This window comes from Ambystoma mexicanum, chromosome 8, assembly GCF_040938575.1.
Source record: "Ambystoma mexicanum isolate Mex_15411 chromosome 8, UKY_AmexF1_1, whole genome shotgun sequence".
Classification (NCBI taxonomy): Eukaryota; Metazoa; Chordata; class Amphibia; order Caudata; family Ambystomatidae; genus Ambystoma; species Ambystoma mexicanum.
Genome location: NC_090929.1, coordinates 1396863575 through 1396883139, shown reverse-complemented (window position 1 = coordinate 1396883139; position 19565 = coordinate 1396863575). Strand labels below are relative to the sequence as shown.

At 45.8% G+C, this 19565-nt stretch overlaps 1 protein-coding gene across 1 annotated transcript in view; it reads right to left on the bottom strand.

Moving 5' to 3' along the window:
* Positions 1 to 318: 318 nt before the first annotated feature.
* The window catches only part of GOT1 (glutamic-oxaloacetic transaminase 1), a 164170-nt gene continuing 144923 nt past the window's right edge, over positions 319 to 19565 (bottom strand). The window contains exons 8-9 of the mRNA XM_069611538.1: positions 1684 to 1826; positions 319 to 1560 (exon numbers count right to left, since the gene is read on the bottom strand). Coding sequence (XP_069467639.1) covers positions 1421 to 1560; positions 1684 to 1826 — 283 coding nt within the window. The 3' untranslated portion in view covers positions 319 to 1420. The remainder of the gene's footprint in view (positions 1561 to 1683; positions 1827 to 19565) is intronic.

Below are 19565 nucleotides of genomic sequence, written 5' to 3'. Positions count from 1 at the left end.
AATCGATCCAAAATGCCTGCATTATCCAAAGGTGCCTTTAAAGTTTAAATATCAAGTTAACACATTATTTCTAAAACTATAGCTGTGCCTCATTTATAGCTTTAACTATTAAGTCTACTGTTCAGATCCTGAAGACTTTCTTAAAGAAGTGCAAATCATGTTGCAATTTATCAATTTAGAGGCAGTTATCACAATGCTTCTTTGATCATGGAGAAAAGGGGTCTTCAGAGTAAAATAAGTAACTGTTTTACAGAACTCTACATGAGGATAATCATCACAATTCACACATAATCATCATTAAATAAAAATATAACACAATTGTCATCAGACCCTTTAATATGTTTTTTTTGTTTGCGATGGTGTGAGGTCTTTACTTCTGCTTCTTTATGCTTTTTTTTAAGTGCATTCGGTGCAGTCTCCAGCTGGACCCATTAGTCCCCCTCCTAGTCAATTAAGACTGTACATTGTCAAAATGGTTCATGAACATTCATGTTCAATTTCAACACATTTTAGGAAGCAAATCAGGACCGAGTTCATCATTATCCAAATCATTCACAATCTTCAGAGGACCGGAAGAAGGCAACCACATGAATAAATTAACAAGTAGTGAAATGCAGATTCACGCTTAAATATACACTTTACATTGTGAACACAGTATGGACTTTGGTACACATTTTTACATTTTTTCAGAAGAAACATCAATTTTTAAAGGGCAGTCATGTAATTTTTTCTCTCAACCGTTACTACAAACTTGCACTATTGCACAGGGACCACATAAAACCAGGATAAAAGAGCAATCTCATTACTATCTTAAATGTTCCCCAATTACAGCATGACAAGCTTTTGATTTCCCTCACCCCCCAATTTCCATATTCAATTTTGGTATGCTTTACTGCACATGCTCAAACTTTGGTCCTTGAAAGCATCCTTGAGTGGTCCAAAACATCCCTCGACCAGGTTTGCTCCATTGGGGAGCAACGCCTTTCGGTAAAGGGAGTAATGGGCAGAAGTGGGGGAAGTTCCCACCTTCAGGAAGCTAAAAAACCTAAAGAGTATCACTCACAGTATTGCACTTGTAAGGTATTTGACAAGAGACACCACATCCCCCTGGGTTGTCCCACATTGCATAATGTATGCCGCCTTGTTCATTATGAAATGCCTAATAGTTTTGGATCATGCTTTCCCTATAAATAGCCAGCTAACATTCAAGGCCATGATGGAAGACGCCAAATTGTCATTTATCTGCTCTAGGAGTTCTTCAGAGGCAAGCATGTTAAAGTTCCCGGATTTAGTGTTTTACATACATTTTGTTTGTTTAAGCTCGGATTACACACAATAATGGCATTCAGGGGAAACGTATTTCACATGGAAGGTACCCCACAATTCATCTATTATACAACAAATTAGTTATACATTCCTTTCACTGGATCTTGGTGGCCGCTTCATAAATAGATGTAGCCACGTAGTCCAAGTTCTTAGTGGTAAGCCCGCACATGTTAATTCGTCCACTTGCCATGAGGTATATGTGCTTCTCTTTGATCAGGTATTCAACTTGTTTGGCTGAAAAATACAGAACAGTGGAAGAGCTAAAACACATGGCAATGAACGTATATAGCAAATATAAAAACATATCCTAATAATGAATGGAAGCAAACATCTTTCTAGACGGAAAAACCAACTCACGGTTCAGGCCAGTGTAGCTGAACATTCCAATCTGGTCAACAATATGATTCCAAGTCCCTGGTGTCTTGAGATCCTCCAATCGTGCTTTCAACTCTGCTCTCATCAACAATACTCGGTCTGCCATGGTCTTTACATTGTCTTTCCTGTTGTAACAAAAAAAGGAATTAAGGCTGGGCTGAACAACCAACAGCTTTCAGGATATGCTTTCATTCCAAGGTTGTATCAATAAACACCTACATTGTCTGTGTAATAATTAAGTACATACCCAGAAAGTAAAACATTTTGTAGAGTGAAATAGTAAAAATTACTCCCTGTAGCGACTTCTGTATTCTTAGTCCTTAGCTCCCTTCCCTCCATACTTACCCAGGTAAGGGACAGGGCTGGACCATGATGCTGTTGGAGCAATCCGTATTTTACTATGTAGGGTCCTGGATGCTCATGAGCCATGAACTAAGCTAAGTTGCAGCCATGTTTTGGAGGTTCCATGTAATAATGTCGCCACAAAAATATCGCCATGCAAAAATATCGCCGAAAAATTGTCGTTTTTTGTGGCGACATTATTGCATGGAACATGCGGGGGACACCCCCGCAACCCCCACATTTTTTTTTGTTGCCCCTATCGCTACATATATGGTCACCCAAATAATATCGCCACAACATTTTCCCGCCGTTATTATTTACGGCGACCATATATGTGGCGATATTAATACCCGATACGGTTTTGGATTGCGCGAAGAGCAGCTGCCATGATTAAAGGAGGTGGCGTAGAATGAGTGCTGAATGGTTGGCACACAAAAGGATGCCATAAGTCTCGGACCAGAGCTTAGGAAAACCCAGTTCCAGCCCATCACATTCCTTTTACCGGTGTAAAAGGTCACAGATGTAAGTTGGGCAGGAAAACTGAATGGGGAAGCACGTTTGCAGATAGCGGCTGACTTAGCCACCATTACATTCTGAGGAAAGAGCTACTACAGGCGTGTTGTGTACCACGTGGGTAGGCAAGTGGAATAATACAGGTCTTAAACAGTGCTGTAAAGCTATGCCCTCCAAGGCCAGCGGATGTACCGCTAGGAAGTACATGCAGACGGACCCAGGCCCCACAACCCTGATACTCCACACAATTATGATACATACTGTGATGGTTTACTTTGCAAACTTGCATGACAATGTCATTGTTTCTTTATACATTCCCGGATGACATGTTCTTAGGTATTCACGGAATGGTCCCCAAATATCCTTAGGTCTACACGTCCCGATTACTGTCATTACGAATCCCTCTTCTTTTTCATTTACATAAGTCACTTCCCCAAGCCATTCATCACATGAGGGTGCAGATTCCGATTTCCATTTGAGCAGAATACATTTCTTAGCCGCTAAACATACATTAAAGAGTTTGTTTTCCTATGGACACCTTTCCAATATCGCCCAGTAAGTATTTGAGAGGAAGGAGTGTAGGAGGTATCCCAACCATGTTGTATCAGCAACCTGCTGCCAAAGCCGTGATACCATGGGGCAGCTCAAAAACGTGTGAATCGAGTTAGCGCCCTCCCACCCACATTTCATACATTCATCTTCAGCAGTTGGGAGAAAAGAAAAAAAAAAACGTGCTACCTTAGCAGATGTGGAATGCAACTGATTTAACTCTTTAAATTAGAAAAGTCTCAATATCGTATTTAATGTGACTTCCTTCGTTAAAAGACAGTATCTGCACCATTGAGACTCATCTATATTAATATTAAGATCCCGCTCCCATTTACACCTCACTGTATTCCATGGGGCCCGTGTGGCCTTTACGGCCCTATAGGGCCATGAAACCTGCCCCCTCAGTACATCATTCAATGCTATCACATCAATACATTCTGGCGCCTGTTGTAACAATGGCCATCTTCAGCGCGCTGCTGCCCTAATTCGGAGATATTGTAATAACTTAACTGGGTTCATGCCCAGTTTTGCCGTGAATTCTTCTTGCATTACGAACCTTCCCCCTGGAAATAAATCACCCGATGCCAATTCTTTATTCGGGTTTAAGGACCATCTGTATATCTGTGTCGTAAGTGGGAGGGAGGGCAGGACAATTCCAGAGACTGATCTTGCTATTACAGGGAGCTCATATTTCTAGGTGTTTGAACACTCAGGCTCATGCATTCACATTCGTGTATCGGTCGTCCATAATATGACTGCCCCGAGATCTGTTGGGGCCAATCCATATTGTTCCAAGTCTCTATGCACCCACCCGGGGCTTAGTGAATACCAGTGTCCAGCTTATTGTGGTTGGACACCTAGATAAGTCAGGGGCCGCTAGGCCGCCTCGCTCATAGGGCTCTGCCAGTCCCTCCCAGCTTATACGAGGTGTTCCGCTTCCCCACACAAACCGCACCGTCATGGATCAGAGTTTTGTAAAAAACGTTTTGCCCTGCCAGACTGGTATAGTTGTGAAATGATATAGGAGTGCTTGGGTACCAGCACCATTTTTAACAGGGATAGCCTACCATAAAGAGACATCAGGAGTCTGCCCCAGAACTGAATCTTGACTGCGAGAGCATTAATGTACATCTCATGATTATTTTCAAACAGTGCTCGCGATAGCATCACACCCAAGTACTTAAAGCTTGTTGGGGCCCAACCAAGTCCCTGAAGATTGACTGGTGCCCTAGTACTGTCCGTAAGCGGAAACAGTTCAGATTTCGGAGCATTGACTTTGTAACCTGAGTAATTAGTAAACCTAGCCACTTCATCCATAACTCTAAGTGCACTTCTGGGTTCCGTATTTACAGTAAAGTGTCATCTGCATACAAAGAAATAATCTGAGGTGGCCCTGCTATGTTCATCACCCTATGTGAATGCTGTTCCCTCATCTGTTGAGCCAGTGGTTCAATTGGGAGTGCAAACAGCAGAGAGAATGGGCATCCCTGTTGTGTTCCTCATGCAAGTGTAAATGCCTGCAAAAGAGCCCCGTTAATCAGTTTTCTAGCTCTTGGGTTTGTGTAATAAAAGTTGTAGCATTTGACAAAATAGCCCCCAAACCCGAATCGCTAGTAAGTAATTCCAAGACACAGTGAAAAGCCTTATCTGCATCAAGAGATGCAGCCACTGCTCGAGCCGGCTGATCAATCTGCAATATTATACCAAAAAGGCGCCGTAAATTAAAGGCTTTGGATCTTGCTTGAATAAAACCTGATTGGTCCAGGTGTACCAGATAGGTCATATGTGGAAGGAGTCTATTTGCTAGTACTTACCATAAATCTTAGCGTTAGTATTAATTAATATCAATGGACGATAGGAATCAACTTAATTCGTTGTTCTGCCTGGTTTTGGTAAAAGAGATAACTGCCTCTGTGAGCGTGGGTGGGAGTTCCCCTGTCGCCAATGCCTTTTCCCAAACCCTCAGCAGGCGTGGCACCAGGATGTCACAGTAGCTGTTGTAAAATTTTATACCGAATCCATCAGGTCCAGGAGCCTTACCAGAAGCGAGCATAATGATTGTGGTTGTTATCTCTTCAGCAGTAATGGGGACATCTAGTGTCACCCTGACCGCCACGCGGAGATCCGGGAGAGGAATCTCTTGTAAATATAGTTCAGCTTTGTCTCAAAGAAACCTTCAATTTTCACCTGCACAGTATCCGTGAACATGGACTGTGGCATTATCCAAAATGGCTGGGGCCGTGGTGTATTACCAAGCTCCAGTGATATCACCACTGGGGAGTGATCCGAGAGGGTACGAATTAAAACTCTGATTTCATGCAAGCGAGGCGCCAAGCCTGCGGAGAGCAGCCAGAAATCAATCTGTGACATAGCATCATGAACCTTAGATTAATATGCATATTCGGCCGCCCTCAGATGCTCGTTCCTCCATATGTCAATGAGTCCCAGTTGGTTCATCACTTGCTTGATCATTTTGGCAGAGCCAGATAAATCACGCTGTGTGGTGCTTCATCGGTCCATATGAAGATCTAAGATTGTCTTAAAGTCAACTCCCCATATGATGGGAGCATCTCCCATCCTAACCAATATCGCGGACAGATCATCTATGTTCGGGCCGTATGTGTTTACGAATATAACTCTGCCGCCTGATCGCACCACTCTAACAATAACATATCGACCTTCAGGGTCAGCCTGCATCTACTCTACTCGAAATGGCAACAACTGATGTACCGTAATTGGCACTCCTCTAGCTTGTGAGGATTAGGTTTTATAGTATCTCTGTCGCTCCCATTTGGGTGCAACCCCATCATTTACTAGGCCTAATGTGTGTGTTTCTTGCAGCATTATTTTAGAAGCAGGTCTATCTAGGTATGCTATAAGCCTTCCTGGGTTTATTGGGGTTGTTCAGACCCCAGATGTTCCATGATATTAAACCAATTACTTCACCCGGCATTTAGTTGTATCCATGAGCAATAATGGAGCATGACTTCCCCCCACCCCCATCTCTCATTTCCGTACTCAAACATTTCCCTTGAACAACCCAATCCCTCCTCCCGCCCTCACCATCCACCCCAACTTGATGTTGCCCCGTGTAAACAAGGTAATTTCCTGGGGTACGCCTCTAGCTCTCCAACCCTCGATAGGATGGCCCAGCCACTGTGTCCCGGCTACAGCACAATATTTTTGCGTGCCTGCAAATGCTATAGACATTAACAACATCAGAATATCATTTCTCGATCAAACCTCCATGCCAGTCTGTCTGGTACTGTTTCCCCGATTAGGTTCTCTCCGGCATTCCGGTATGGGGATCAGGTTCCACTCCTCAATATAAGCTTTGGCGTCTGCAGGACTTGCTAAAAAAAAAAAAAGCGCTCTTCCGCCATTTTGGATGCGTAATTTTGCAGGGAACATAAGAGCATATGAAACATGTCTAGCTCTCAGTAATCTCTTCACTGAGTCATATGACCTTTTTGGGCTTGGACCCCGGCCGCAAAGTCGGGATAGATAGGAATGTTGTTAGCTTCGTAGTGGAGCATGACATGTTCTCTTGACAGCATTAGGATAAGGTCTCTGTCCCTACAGTTCAGCATTTTTGGAATAATGTTACGTGGCAGGGCTCTTGTTCTAGGAAACGGGGTCAGAGCACAGTGTGCACGCTCGACCAAAAAGTGTGTGGAGAACTGATCTTCGCCAAATAAAGTTTTCAAGAAGTCTTCAATAAATGGTTCGATGGGTCCCCTGCATGCGGCCTCGGGTACCCCAACAATATGCACATTGTTCCTTCTTGATCGAAATTCAAGATAGTCGCATTTCCCTCAGTTTTTGATGAGTTTGGCTTTTAGTAGTGTGATATTACAGTCATGCTGGCTCACGGTGTCCTCCACCACACCTATTCGGGCCTCTGCCTCGTTGATACGACCACTTTCTTTTTCAAGCTTGGATTTTGAAGACCCCAATAGTAGCTACAATGTCATCCAATTTGACGTTGGCGGCCATGAATCTGCTTTTCGTTGCTGCTAATAGTATCTGGAATCTCACTATTTGAGGCACTGGAAGTACCTGTCTGTTCCGGTGTTGCTGGCCTGGGACCTGGGGCACCACTGCTGTTAAATGAGTCCATAGGCCCAGGCTTCTTCCCGACTCCTTTAGTCATGTTGCTCCACCTGTCTTTTCCCAATCACCCCTATTCCATCGGAGGGAGCGGGCACGGTCTCTTCATGCAAGTGCATCTATCAAGGATTAGGTTCTCACAGTAGAATGTTCCAGATCGCACAGCTTTTCCCCCCCCCAGAATGAGTGGTGGGGTGGGTCACCTCTCTCCCAATGTGGCCTCTCAGTTACTTAAAGGGTGACACCAACACCCCTCCACAGCTTTCAGGCCCCTCCGGATCTAATCAATATTCACCAGCACTTGCCAGCCAATGTGCAGGAGCAGGACACAGACCGCCACAGTTCCTGAGTGGAACAATGCAATATGCTCAGTTTTGCGCACTTCTGCCTAACATGTTCCAACGGCTATAAGCACCCAATCACACCCTGCACTGGTGACCTTGGATATGTCCTGAATTCAAGTTTCATTGTGGCCCTGAGGCTACTCAGAAGAACTCTGCACTATTTCTATCCACTTGCCTCACATTCGGGGGCACCTCCTGGGCACCACACTGCCAGGCTTTGGCAGTACACCGGCAGTGCAGGGGGACGAGCGATGCACCTTCAGGGACACCCACTACCCAGCGCAGCGGGAGCCTGTTTGTGTAATTCAGCTCTGGGCCTACCTTGCCAGGGCTTATGATGTTCCGGTCTGCTCTGCGGACCCAGCCAGCGCTTCCACGTTCAGCTGCTCCTCAGCGCATCAGTCGTTCAGTCATCAAGGGCCGGCGGGTGCCCCAGCCACCTTCCCTTGCAGTATGTTATTCCGTTGGCGCAGTGCTCCTACTGTGTCCTCCTCACTTCGTGCTGCAGGGAATGTGTGTCTCCGACTATCAAGCATCCTGCAGCGAGATGGACTGCAGGACCGGGTCACCCACAGCTATTAGAGTCATTGCGTACTGCATGGAGAGTCGTAATTCTTCGTTGATGTCCAGTCAACCGTCTCTGCATATCAGTTCACCAATGCCGCTTGAATTTCTTATGGGAGACGTTCCTGATCCAGTTACTCACTTATGTGCAGTATTCTACGAGTGTTGCCAAAGCCATCTTGCTCAGGTTGCAGCTTCCCGCACTGCTGCTCCTCACCCGCACAGGCCTCTCAGCACCGGTCTCACGTAAGGATTACTTCACATCTCCAGGACGCCTACACCAGCGTCCGCTCATGTATCATGCAGGTATATGGCATGCACCACGCCCGCTACCTCAGTTCATGTTTTTCCTCTCACCAGCAGAGCAGTCTTGAAGATGTGAATACTTGATCATTAACTGGAGAGGAAGGTGTAAACCACTGAAAATCCTTCTTGACAGAGGGGAAGGTGAGACGGCGATGAGAAATATGTGGGAGGAACATCCAGTTCAAAGAATATTACCAGGGGTAAGTAATTTGCTCTTTGAATGGCTTGTGTCCTCCTACGTATTCCTAATCTTTGATATTCTCCCATAGCAGTGTGTTGCAGGAGGTGGGAAAGAAGTGTTTTTATTCTGCCTTTCCAAATCTGGATTCCTGGCCCGAAAGGGAATCTAAACAGTAATATTTACAAAGATATGCAAAGAAGACCAGGTGGCAGCATTGCAGATGTCTTGTAGCGGTATCCCTCTCTGGAAGTGGCTACACCTCCGGTGGAGTGGGCCCTTAGACATTTGTGAACCTCTTTCCCAGTCAGATTGTAACATTCAGATATACAAAGTATGATCCACAGAGACAGCCTTTGTTTAGTGACCGCTTGTCCCATTCTGTGTCCTGAATAGCCGACAAATAGTTGGTCCTCTACTCTTATTTTAGAATCCCTGTTGATGTAAAAGTTCAAGGCTCTTCTAGGGTCAAGTCTGTGTAATCTCTCCTCTTTAGATGGATCAGGAGGATGGTAGAAGGCCGGTAAGACAATATTTGTGTCTGATGAAATTTAGACACTATTTTTGGCAGAAAAAAGGGACAAAACCTCCAAACTACCCTGCCCTTATCAAAGACTGTGAAAGGTGGTTTTGAACACAATGCCTGAAGCTCACTCACTGTGCGAGCAGAAGTGATGGCTATTAAAAAGACAACATCCTAAGTAGACAAGAATGTAATGGTTCAAATTGAGAACCCATCAGGAAGCTTAAAACTAGGTTAAGATCCCAGACCGGAACAATAAAAGGAACCAGTGGGAACACGTTTGTCAACCCTTTCAGAAATTGGATGACTATGGGAACCTTGAAGTAGGAACCTTGTCCTGGTGAGCGCTTGAAAATGGATGGCGCAGCCAGATAGCGCTTGCTGTAGCAACTGGTAGCCCCTGATGGGTTAAATGTAGTAGAAAAGACAAAACCGATCGTGTGTCACAAGTAAATGGATCAATTCCTTTATCTCTACACCAGCTGAAAAATGTGTTCCAACAGCAGCATTATCAAGATTTTGTTGCTGGCCTTCTGGCCAAAAGCCACACCTCGATTACATCTTCCAGAAGGTCCCAATCTTTGTACTGCAACCTCTCATAAACCAAGTGTGGAGATTGAGGGTCCGGATCTCTGGATAAAGTATGCGACCACCCTCCCTCTTGCAAGAGAAGGCCCTCTCTTTGCGAAGATTAATTTTTAGGGCGGATGGACATTTCCAGAAGTTCCGGGTACCACGTCCTCCTGGTCCAGTACGGGGCAATCCGGATCATGGATTTACGAAATGTCCTTAGCCTCATGTGAACATGAGGAATGACCAGCATCGTCGGAAACGCGTACAGAAGTGGATATTCCAAATCCACTACAAACGCATCCCCTCGACCTCCTCTCGGGGGAAATTCCCTGGAGCAGAACTGTTTGCACTTCCGGTTGACACTGGTCGTGAATAGATCCACTTGTGGGGTTCCCCAAAGGGTGACAATCTCTTCAAGGACCTCCTGAGCTAACTCAAAATCGTGGGAGACTATGCTCTGCCTGCTAAGAGCATCTGCCGCCCCGTTTTCTTCTCTGGCCAGATTAACTGCTGACAGAGAGATTCCGTCTTGCAGTGCCCAAAATCAGAGGTAGTGACCCCCACAACTCCTCTCTTGTTGAGGTAATGCATGGCCATTGTGTTGTCTGTCCTTATCAGTTCACTCTTTCCTCGTACAGAGGACAGGAAGGCAAGCGCTAGTCTGATTGCCCTCAGCTTTAAAAAGCTTGATTTGCAGTTTGGACTCAGACAGAGTCCAGTGTCTGCTGATAGTTAGATCGTCGGTGTGCCCTCCAAAACCTGTCACCCCTGTAATCTCCGGCCAGGGTTGCCAAAAGGGTTCCCCTTCAGCATATTCTCCTTGACGGACCACCAGAGGAGATTCGGCGTGACACTGTTCAGGATCTGTACCAGATCAGTCATCCTGCCGGAGAACTGTGGCCACTGAGTCCCGATGACCCACTGAAGAGACCTCATTTTCAGACGGACCACTGGCACCAGAAAAACGCAGGATGCCATGAGACCAAGCAACCTCAGAAAATGGCTGGAAGATTTGAGGCACTTTGAAATTTATTTACCATCTGCTCTATGTGGATAGCCCTCCCCTCAGGTGGCAAAGCTTTCCCTGAAGAAGAGTCCGGGACTGCTCCAAGGAATTGCAGCTTTTAGGAAGGTCTCACGTGGGACTTCTTTAAGTTGAGGGAGAAGCCCAGCTTGTGGAGCGTATGACACGTGCTGTCTAGATGTTCCAGAGCCTGTTCGGGTGAACAGGCTTTGATCAGCCAATCGTCCAGGTAGGGGGTAGATGTGAACCCCCCCCCCGTATATTCACAGCCACCACCACCATCAGCTTGGTGAAAACCCTCAGGCGGAGGTTAGCCCAAATGGCAGTACCCAAAACTGATAGTGAGAACTGCCAACAGCAAATCTCTGGTATTTTCTGTGCTTGAGATGAATCGGGACATGAAAATAAGAATCCTGAAGATCCAATGACACGCATCCAATCCTGGAGCTGAAGGGCCTGAACGATCTGCAAGCGAGTGACCATCTTGAACTGGTCCTTCCTGAGGAACTTGTTCAAGCATGTAGTATTAGCCTTGCATGACACTAGGTCATAAGAGCCATGGAATACCGCAGCAATCTGGAATGGTGTATCCCTGGGAGTTCTAGGGATGTCCGTTGGTTACTTCAGGATGGGAGACGCAAAGTGAAGGATGCTTGATTCGTTGCTCTCCTCTTTTACGTATAGCAGTTAACCTGTTGCTTAAATCAAGAATCTAATTCTACTGCCCGCTGGCTCCCGGTTACTTCCTGTCTCATGGCATCATTCACAGACCCCAACACCACAAAGTGGCGACGAAGATGGGATGTGAATTTGAGTAAAGGGGAGAGCGGAGTGATTACAGCCGATGCCATCATAATACAGTAAGCCTCTATATGTATGATCCTTGCCACACTAACTGACATTTCGAGAACGAGTAAGGATAAACAGCATTTTGGGAAGGCAGTGTATGAGCATTCAAAGTGACTGTTTTGCGACGCTGCTGTCAATTTTGAGGTGCTGTTGTCATGTGAAATATGCAAGGAAATGCAATCAACTGTCATGTGAATTGCGCATGGAAATACAATTAAAGATCTCACAAAAAAAAAAGAGGGTCTTAAGAGATAAACTGCGTTGAAAAGAAGCAGCGTGTGAGAAAGTGTCCGTTTGCCAAGAGGAGTTGAATGGCCAGCACCCGGCATCTATCTACACTTTATGAGAAGTAGCATCGGGAGGTGCTGCAAATAAAAACTGCCTGCTGTGACAGTTGAAATGGGGTGCGTTCAGTTTACCTACAAATAAAGCACTGATGACGTTATCCATTGTAAGGATGGGACGGCGAGCTGGGAAGAGTTTGTTTCTGCGAGTTTTAAACATAACAAAAAGTAAAGCACCCACAAGCGTTTTGTCAACGCAGTGACATATACAATTGCTTCCCATGACGTCTGGAATGCAGAAGAAGGAAGGGAAATCTTTTATTAGTATCGGGTTTTGTGCGAGTACTGCATTTCTGCCATCAATCATCCTATGCGTTGGGAAGTTCCATAGATTTGCCACTGTCTTCTAGTCTCGGAACTCTTTTTGCATTAGGCGGGACAGCACCTAGTTTGAGCGATGTCCAGATGAGTATTTGGTGAAATTAATTACAATCCTTAACGGCATAGGAAACATTGCCTGCTATTATCAATTTTTGACAGTGTTCATGAAGTTATGTAGTTGTAGGAGCCAAAGAGAAGTGGACTAAATGTTTACTGTTCTAAGCCTCTATGAAGATATGAGTTTAACGTAGTGTTGTAACTGCCTGCGTCAGAGTTATTATTGACACATTCTTCATTACAGTATGACACTGGTCATTCATTTATTTACTTATTTAAGTTCCTGCGCTGGAAATATGAGACTACGTACTGTTGCCATAATACATGTGTAAAAATGTACCAGATTAATATCCAAATGATACTAATGCTTTATCTTTGTTAGTGAATGTTTTGTTGTGTATTTGTTTCACGCAAAGGGATATGGAGGGTCCTGCTGTAACCGCATCGGTTAGAAGAGTTTCAGATGCATGTTTAATCATTTACCAAACTCTAATGGAAATTATGCTAATACTTTACTGTTGTTAATGAAGGTTTGCTGGGTACCATTTCACATAGTATGCATGTTTGTGTTGTGTGCCGGTTGGATTGATGCAAATGAAAGGGTGCGAGTGCATATCGTGCTGTATTGTGTCAACTATCAAACTGCATCCCTGCCATTAATCATCCTATGCGTTGAAATTGTCATGTCGATATAGGTGTAAAGGATCAAGAAGTAAGGACCCAATCATAATTTCTTTTGTGAAGAATTTATATTATAAAATTGTACTGCCGCGTATTGCAGAGTTTGTAAATGGTACGTTATTGCCATGTAAGTGTGGGCTGCAACCAATGGATGCAGTTTTGTTTTGTTCAGTGAATGGACACCACTGCCTATTTGAAACACAACCATAACACTGTTTTATATGTGGTGTTGATATGGTTAGCAGACACAATATGCTGGGTTTGTGAATTTTATGTCTGTGAAGGGGTGTTTATTTCAAATATGCCTGTTTTGAAGAGTCGTCCTGAAAGTTCTGTTTATTATGTTTAGACACATATGGAAATTTAATAGAGTTATTACCTGTGTCATATATTTATATATAAAAAAGAAAATTCAACAAATACATATAATGAATACATAGGACATACAGAGGTCCAGGAGATAAATGAGTGGAATGATACAGTGCATGAAAGTTATGAGGGTCAATGAGATAAGTACATAAATTCATTAAATGGGTTCATGCAAGAAAGGTATGGAGGTTCACGGAATGCATGAGTAAATTATATTATGCAGTATGCAGATATGTGACTTAGATTTTAACATGGCAGTGGAGGAATGGCAGAGGAATAAGTAAGACTACTCTGGACATTAAATGCTATAATTGGGCCTATAGTATAAATGCCAATATTGGATAAATGAGGGCCAGTGTTATAGGTCATCGTTATAAATGCTAACTCACGGGTAGAGGATTTCGTAAATTGTTATTCCGCTACCAGTATCAGCTAGTATAAATGTTATTTTGCTACCAATATCAGTAGGTGAAGGCCAGTGTATAGGTGCAAATATCATAAATGCAAATATTTTAACTGCAAATTCATAAATGCAATTCATAAATGCAAATATTAAATAAACAAAGGCTTATAGTTAAATGCCAGTTAGCCAATATTAAATAAACTAGGGCCAATATTATAAATGGAAATATTAAATATTGAACATGACTATATATATATTTATATATATGATACTTTACTCACTTTCTGATGCTTGTATTTGCTTAGATTCACATGATGTGCATAGGCCGACATCTAGTGGAAGCTGCAGAGTATTACAGTTTGTTTTTCAAAACTCGAAAAAAGGGCGTCGACACAGGGCATGCCAGTAATACTATCCCTAGTGTGACGTCCACTGTACCCATGATCCCTCACGCGTCTAGAACCCTCAGATTGTATTTTTTCCTGACATGAGGTAGCATGAGGAGTAGCGCGAGTACAGATAATCCAAGCAGATAGATAGATAGATAAGACTACAAGCATCCATGCGCCTTCTCTCAGAGGGGAGGAAGGGTGGGTCGCATGTGAATCTAAGCAGATACAAGCATCAGAAATACGATTACGGTGAGTAATGCATCCCTTCTGAGGCTTGTGGAATCTGCTTAGATCACATGCTGTGCATAGATTAGCGAGCAGTGTTAGAAGGAGGTGGGATGTGAGAAGGGTCATGAGCAAATAAATGTCTTAGAACTGCTTGTCCCACTTGAGTATCTGTCTTGGAATGGGCGTCAATGCAGTAGTGTTGAGTAAAGGTGTGAATAGAGCTCCAAGTAGCTGCTTTGCAAATGGTGTCAAGGGGTACATTTGCAATGAAATCCAGAGCGGCCCCAATGCCTCTTGTACAGTGGGCTCTTGGCGTGAAAGGCAAAGTTTTTTCAGAAAGAGTGACACAGCTGGATACAGTTAACAATCCACTTAGAGATGGCACCTTTAGAGATGCAAACTCCCTCTTTGCCTGTAGCTACGGAGACAAACAGTTGGTCTGTTTTCCTTAGCGGTTTGGCTTTGTTTACATAGTAGAGGACCGCCCTACGCACATCTAGGGTGTGTAGTTTCACCTCAGCCGAGCTTTGTGGGTCTTGGAAGGAAGCCGGAAGCTCGATGGACTGGTTAACGTGGAATTTTGAAATAAATTTAGGTGAGAACCTAGGGTGTGTACGTAAAACCAGTTTATCTTTATGAACCGTAAAGAAAGGATCCTGCACTGACAGAGCCTGAATTTCACTGACCCTTCTTATAGATGTAATTGCTACTAAGAAAGGCCGTCTTATAAGTCAGGTGTTTGAGACTGCTTTTATGCATGGGCTCGAATGGGGGGCCCATGAGCTTAGATAGCACCACGTTAAGGTCCCATCCTGGTGGTGGGTTTGAAATAGGAGGGTGAAGTCTCTTTACTCCTTCCATGAAGGCTTTAACCACTGGTACTTCCCACCACGACACCTTGTTATGGGAGGTGGTGTATGCTGACAGAGCTGCCAGGTGTACCTTTAGCGAGTTAAAAACCAACCCTGCGTCCAGCAGGTGGAGCATGTATGTGACAATTGTGGAAGGAGTGCAATCAACTGGGTTGATTTGCTTATTCTGGCACCAGACAACAAATCTTTTCCATTTGTCAAAGTAGCAGTGCCTCGTGTTTGGCTTCCTAGATTCTTTTAGGATGTCCATATATTTCTGTGGTAACTTGAGATGTCCAAACTCTATGACCTCAGGAGCCATGCTGCCAGGTTCAATGAGTTGGGGTGAGGATGCACTTTTTGACCTTGGGGCTGGGGCAGTAGGTTGTACCAGCCCGGAAGTTTGATGGGTTCGCACACCGCTAGTCTGTGTAAGTGTGGGAACCACGGTTGTCTCGCCCACATGGGAGCAACTAGGACGAGCGTCATCGATTATCTGTTCATTTTGTTGACCACCTTCCTGAAGAGGTGTTGGTGGAAAAGCATACGCAAACATCCCTGACCAGTTCATCCACAGGGCGTTCCCGTGGGAGTCTGGTTGGGGGAAACTGGATGCGGATCCTGGGAACTGTCTGGTTTCGCTTGTGGCGAATAGGTCTATAGTGGAGAAACCCCACTGAGAGAAGATATCTTCTAGGATTTCTCTGTGTAGACACCATTCGTGTTCCTCTGGGAGGGGATCTCTGCTCAAAGCGTCCGCCAGAGAATTGAGATCCCCTGGAACATGTTGAGATGACAGGAAGATGTTCTGTCTGAGTGCCCATATCTACATTTTCTGGGCAAGCTTGGACAGATTTGGTGAACGAGTCCCTCCCTGCTTGTTCAGGTAAAACATGGCTGTAGTGCTGTCTGTCAGGATCTGCACTGACCAGTTCAAGAGGTAGGGCTCGAACGCCTGAAGCGCTTTGAATACTGCCAGAAGCTCTAGCAGGTTGATATGATTCTTGGCCACTGAGTGAGACCAGAGACCCTGAGCTCTGTGGTGGAGATGGTGTGCTCCCCACCCTGTCAGACATGCGTCTGTTGTGACTACCGCCTGTATCTCAGGATCAAAAAAAGGGTTTCCCCTTGGACAGATTTTCTCTTGCCCACCAGTGAAGGCTTTGTACAAGTGTTGGTGAAACGGCCACTAGATCGTCCAACTGACCACTTGTCCGAGACCACTGTTTCGCCAACCATTCAAGCATGGGACGCATGCGCATGCCCTCATGGGGGACCAGGTAAATACATGATGCCATCATGCCCAGCAAACGCATTGCTTTGCATGCCATTATCTGGCGACCGGCCTGATATTGTGGAATTTGCAGCAGTATATTCCGAATTCTTTCCTCTGATGGAAAGGCCAACCCCTCTTGAGTGTTTAGGACAGCTCCTAGGAACTGTTTGGAGGTGCTTGGCACCAGACTTGACTTTTTCTCGTTTATGGAGAAATCTTGTTTATGAAGAAACCTAATTCGAAGAGGAGGTCGATCGTTCTTTGAATGTTTGTTCTGCAAACTACTGGGGTCTCCCCCGTGATGAGCCAGTCGTCCAGGTAAGGGTGGACTGGGATTGCCTCCCTGCGTAGGTGTGCCACCACCACCGCCAGTACCTTGGTGAATACCCTCGGAGCCGAGGCTATCCCGAAGGGCAGTACCTTGAACTGGTAATGCTGACTGTCCACCTTGAAGCACAAGTACCTTCTGTGCACTAGGAACATGGAAATATGAAAATAGGCCTCTTTCATGTCCAATGTTGCCATGTAATCTCCCTTTTTTAGGAGGGGGGGGATTACCTCTTGGTGAGTAGTCATGCGAAAGTTTTGGGGCTTGACATGCTTGTTTGCAGGCCGTAAATCCAATACTGGGCGCATTGTCAAATCTTTTTTTGACACAAGGAAGTAAGTTGAATAAATACCCTTGTTTACCTGGTGTCCCGGGACGAGTTCTATCGTGTCCTTTGCTAGAAGATTGACGATCTCTTCGAGGAGGATCTTCTGGTGGTCTAAAGAATGTACTTTTTGTCGTGGAGGGTGGTTTCAGGGACGCTCTAACAGTTCTATGCAGTATTCTGCGGACACTGCGGACAGCACCCATATGTCTGATGTGATCCCTTCCCAAGCTTGGGTGAAGTTGGAAATGCGCCCCCCCTACTGGGGATGCGCGAGAAGGGACCCTGAACGGAGCGTCCCTGCTTTGGGGGAGGCGTGCCGCTGCCTCTTTTGGGGCTGTCTCTACCCTTCCTACGACCTCTTTTGTTAACCCTGCCATAACCCTGGGTAGACTGCTGGTTGTTGTTTCATGGTGTACCCTACCCCTGGGAATAGTTGGAGCCTCTTTGGGAATTTTGTCCGAGTGGGTGACGAAAATTGCCATTGCCCCTTTGATCTGGGGGTTTGTTGGTTAGTTGGCCCAGGGATTTAAGAGTCTTGTACTCATCCTTGGCATTTTTAAGCGCGTCCTCTAGCGCCTTACCAAACAGTAGATCAGGCTCCACCGGTTTGTCTATTAAAGATGCTTGGGTCTCGGGTTTGAACCCAGATTGCCTTAACCAAGCATGTCTTTTGATAACAGTGCTCTCTGCTATCAATCTGCCGGCGTTATCCGCAGCATCAAAGGTTGCCTTGAAGATGCAACCGGACACGGCTCTTCCCTCCGACGCAACCCGGGCCAACTGGCTTTTTAAGGGTTCCGGTGTAACTCGCCAGTAGGGTGGTGGAGTTGGCAATCCTTGCCTGGTAGGCGGAAGTGGAGGCTACTTTCCTACCCAAACCATAAATCTTCTTGCTCTCCTTGTCGGGAGGAGCTTCAGACGATGATAGGGGCGTTCCCGCCCTCTTTCGGGTGTTTGTCACTACCAGGGAGTCTGGTCGCAGATGCCCCCTTATGTACAGCAGGTCTGACTGGGCTGCCCTGCATAGTTTCTCGATCCTGGGGTTTACCGCCCTGGTGAGGTTAGGATTTACAAGGGAAGGGTCTATTCTCCTTTGTATGGATTTGAGGATAGGGATGGCCTGGGCCACAGGTCTCCTTTCTCCCATTAATTCCTCTGCAAAATCCCCCTCTTCCTGAGCTCCCTGGGTATCAATGTGAAAGTGTTCTGCCGCTCTGGACAAAACCTCATTCAGGAGAGGTTGGTTGTCGACAGGGGAGTCGGTAACCGGAGGTTCTTTGTCTACCGGGGAATCTACCCTGTATGTTTCTGGGTCATCCTCGTCCTCCTCTTGGTCCGCGTTGTTCCCATAGTAGCCCGTCCCAGTTTGATCTCCCAACGTTACCAAATCTGGATCCACAATAAAAAGTGGATCCTCATATTGAGAGTAGGGCTGTATACAGAAAGGGTCCGAAAACCGACCTTGTGTTGGTGCTTCAACCCGGGACTTCTTACTTAGGGGTAGCGGGTCCCTAGAGCCTGAGGGTGAAGCCCCGTCAGGGGTATAGGAGAGGAAGTGCTCAGGATTCTTGGCATAGATGTCTGCCAGGGATGACATCCTAGACATAACTGTCTATATCTTCACTAGACCATTCCTTAGGAGGTGGGGATTACCCTTTCTTGGGAGGGTTTCCCTGTTCCATCCTGACTGGACCTATGGCCTTGTGCAGGTGTCTTAGGTAAATTGATAGAAGACTGTGGCTTGTCGGTCTTGTTTTTTTGGGCATAGAAGAAGGTTGGGAATGCTTCTTTTGTTGTTTAGCCCCCTCCCCGTGCGTGGAAGAGTGTTTCACCAGTGTTTTCACTACTTCGGAGCTTTTCGACGTCTGGCGTCGAGATTCGGGGGTAGTATCTCTATCTCTAGAGTGTGGAGGTTAGGACTCGGGAGCAGCCGCCACGCGGTCTGCTGGCGCCGACTCCTGGAGTGCGGCTTGGGGATAGAGGTCGGCTTCGTCTTCTGACGATCGAAACTCCGTTACCTTAGGGAGCGAGGCACTTTTGGCAACAGTGGATGGTTGCCTGGAGTCATGCGGCGATCTTGATCGAGAACATCCAGAGGACACTGATTCGGTGGACCGTTCTCTGTGTGCCTCTTTCCGAGTCTCGTTGGACTTCGCGTGTTTGGTGGAAGTGCTGTGGGTAGCGCTCGTGTTGCCGGGGGTTTTCCCCATAGCTGCCCTGCCGGACAACCTTCTGAGGTCAGGGACCTGCGCATTGGCTGTCTCTCGATGCCACGTTGCCCTCGCCGTCCGAAAGCACAGCGTCGCTGCCATTTCTGAAGGCGCCCTCCGCTGCCATGGCCTCTTGTCGTCTGGTGTGGTGGGCCCAACGTTTGGTCGAACGGTCCTCTAGGGTCTTCGGTTTAAACCGAC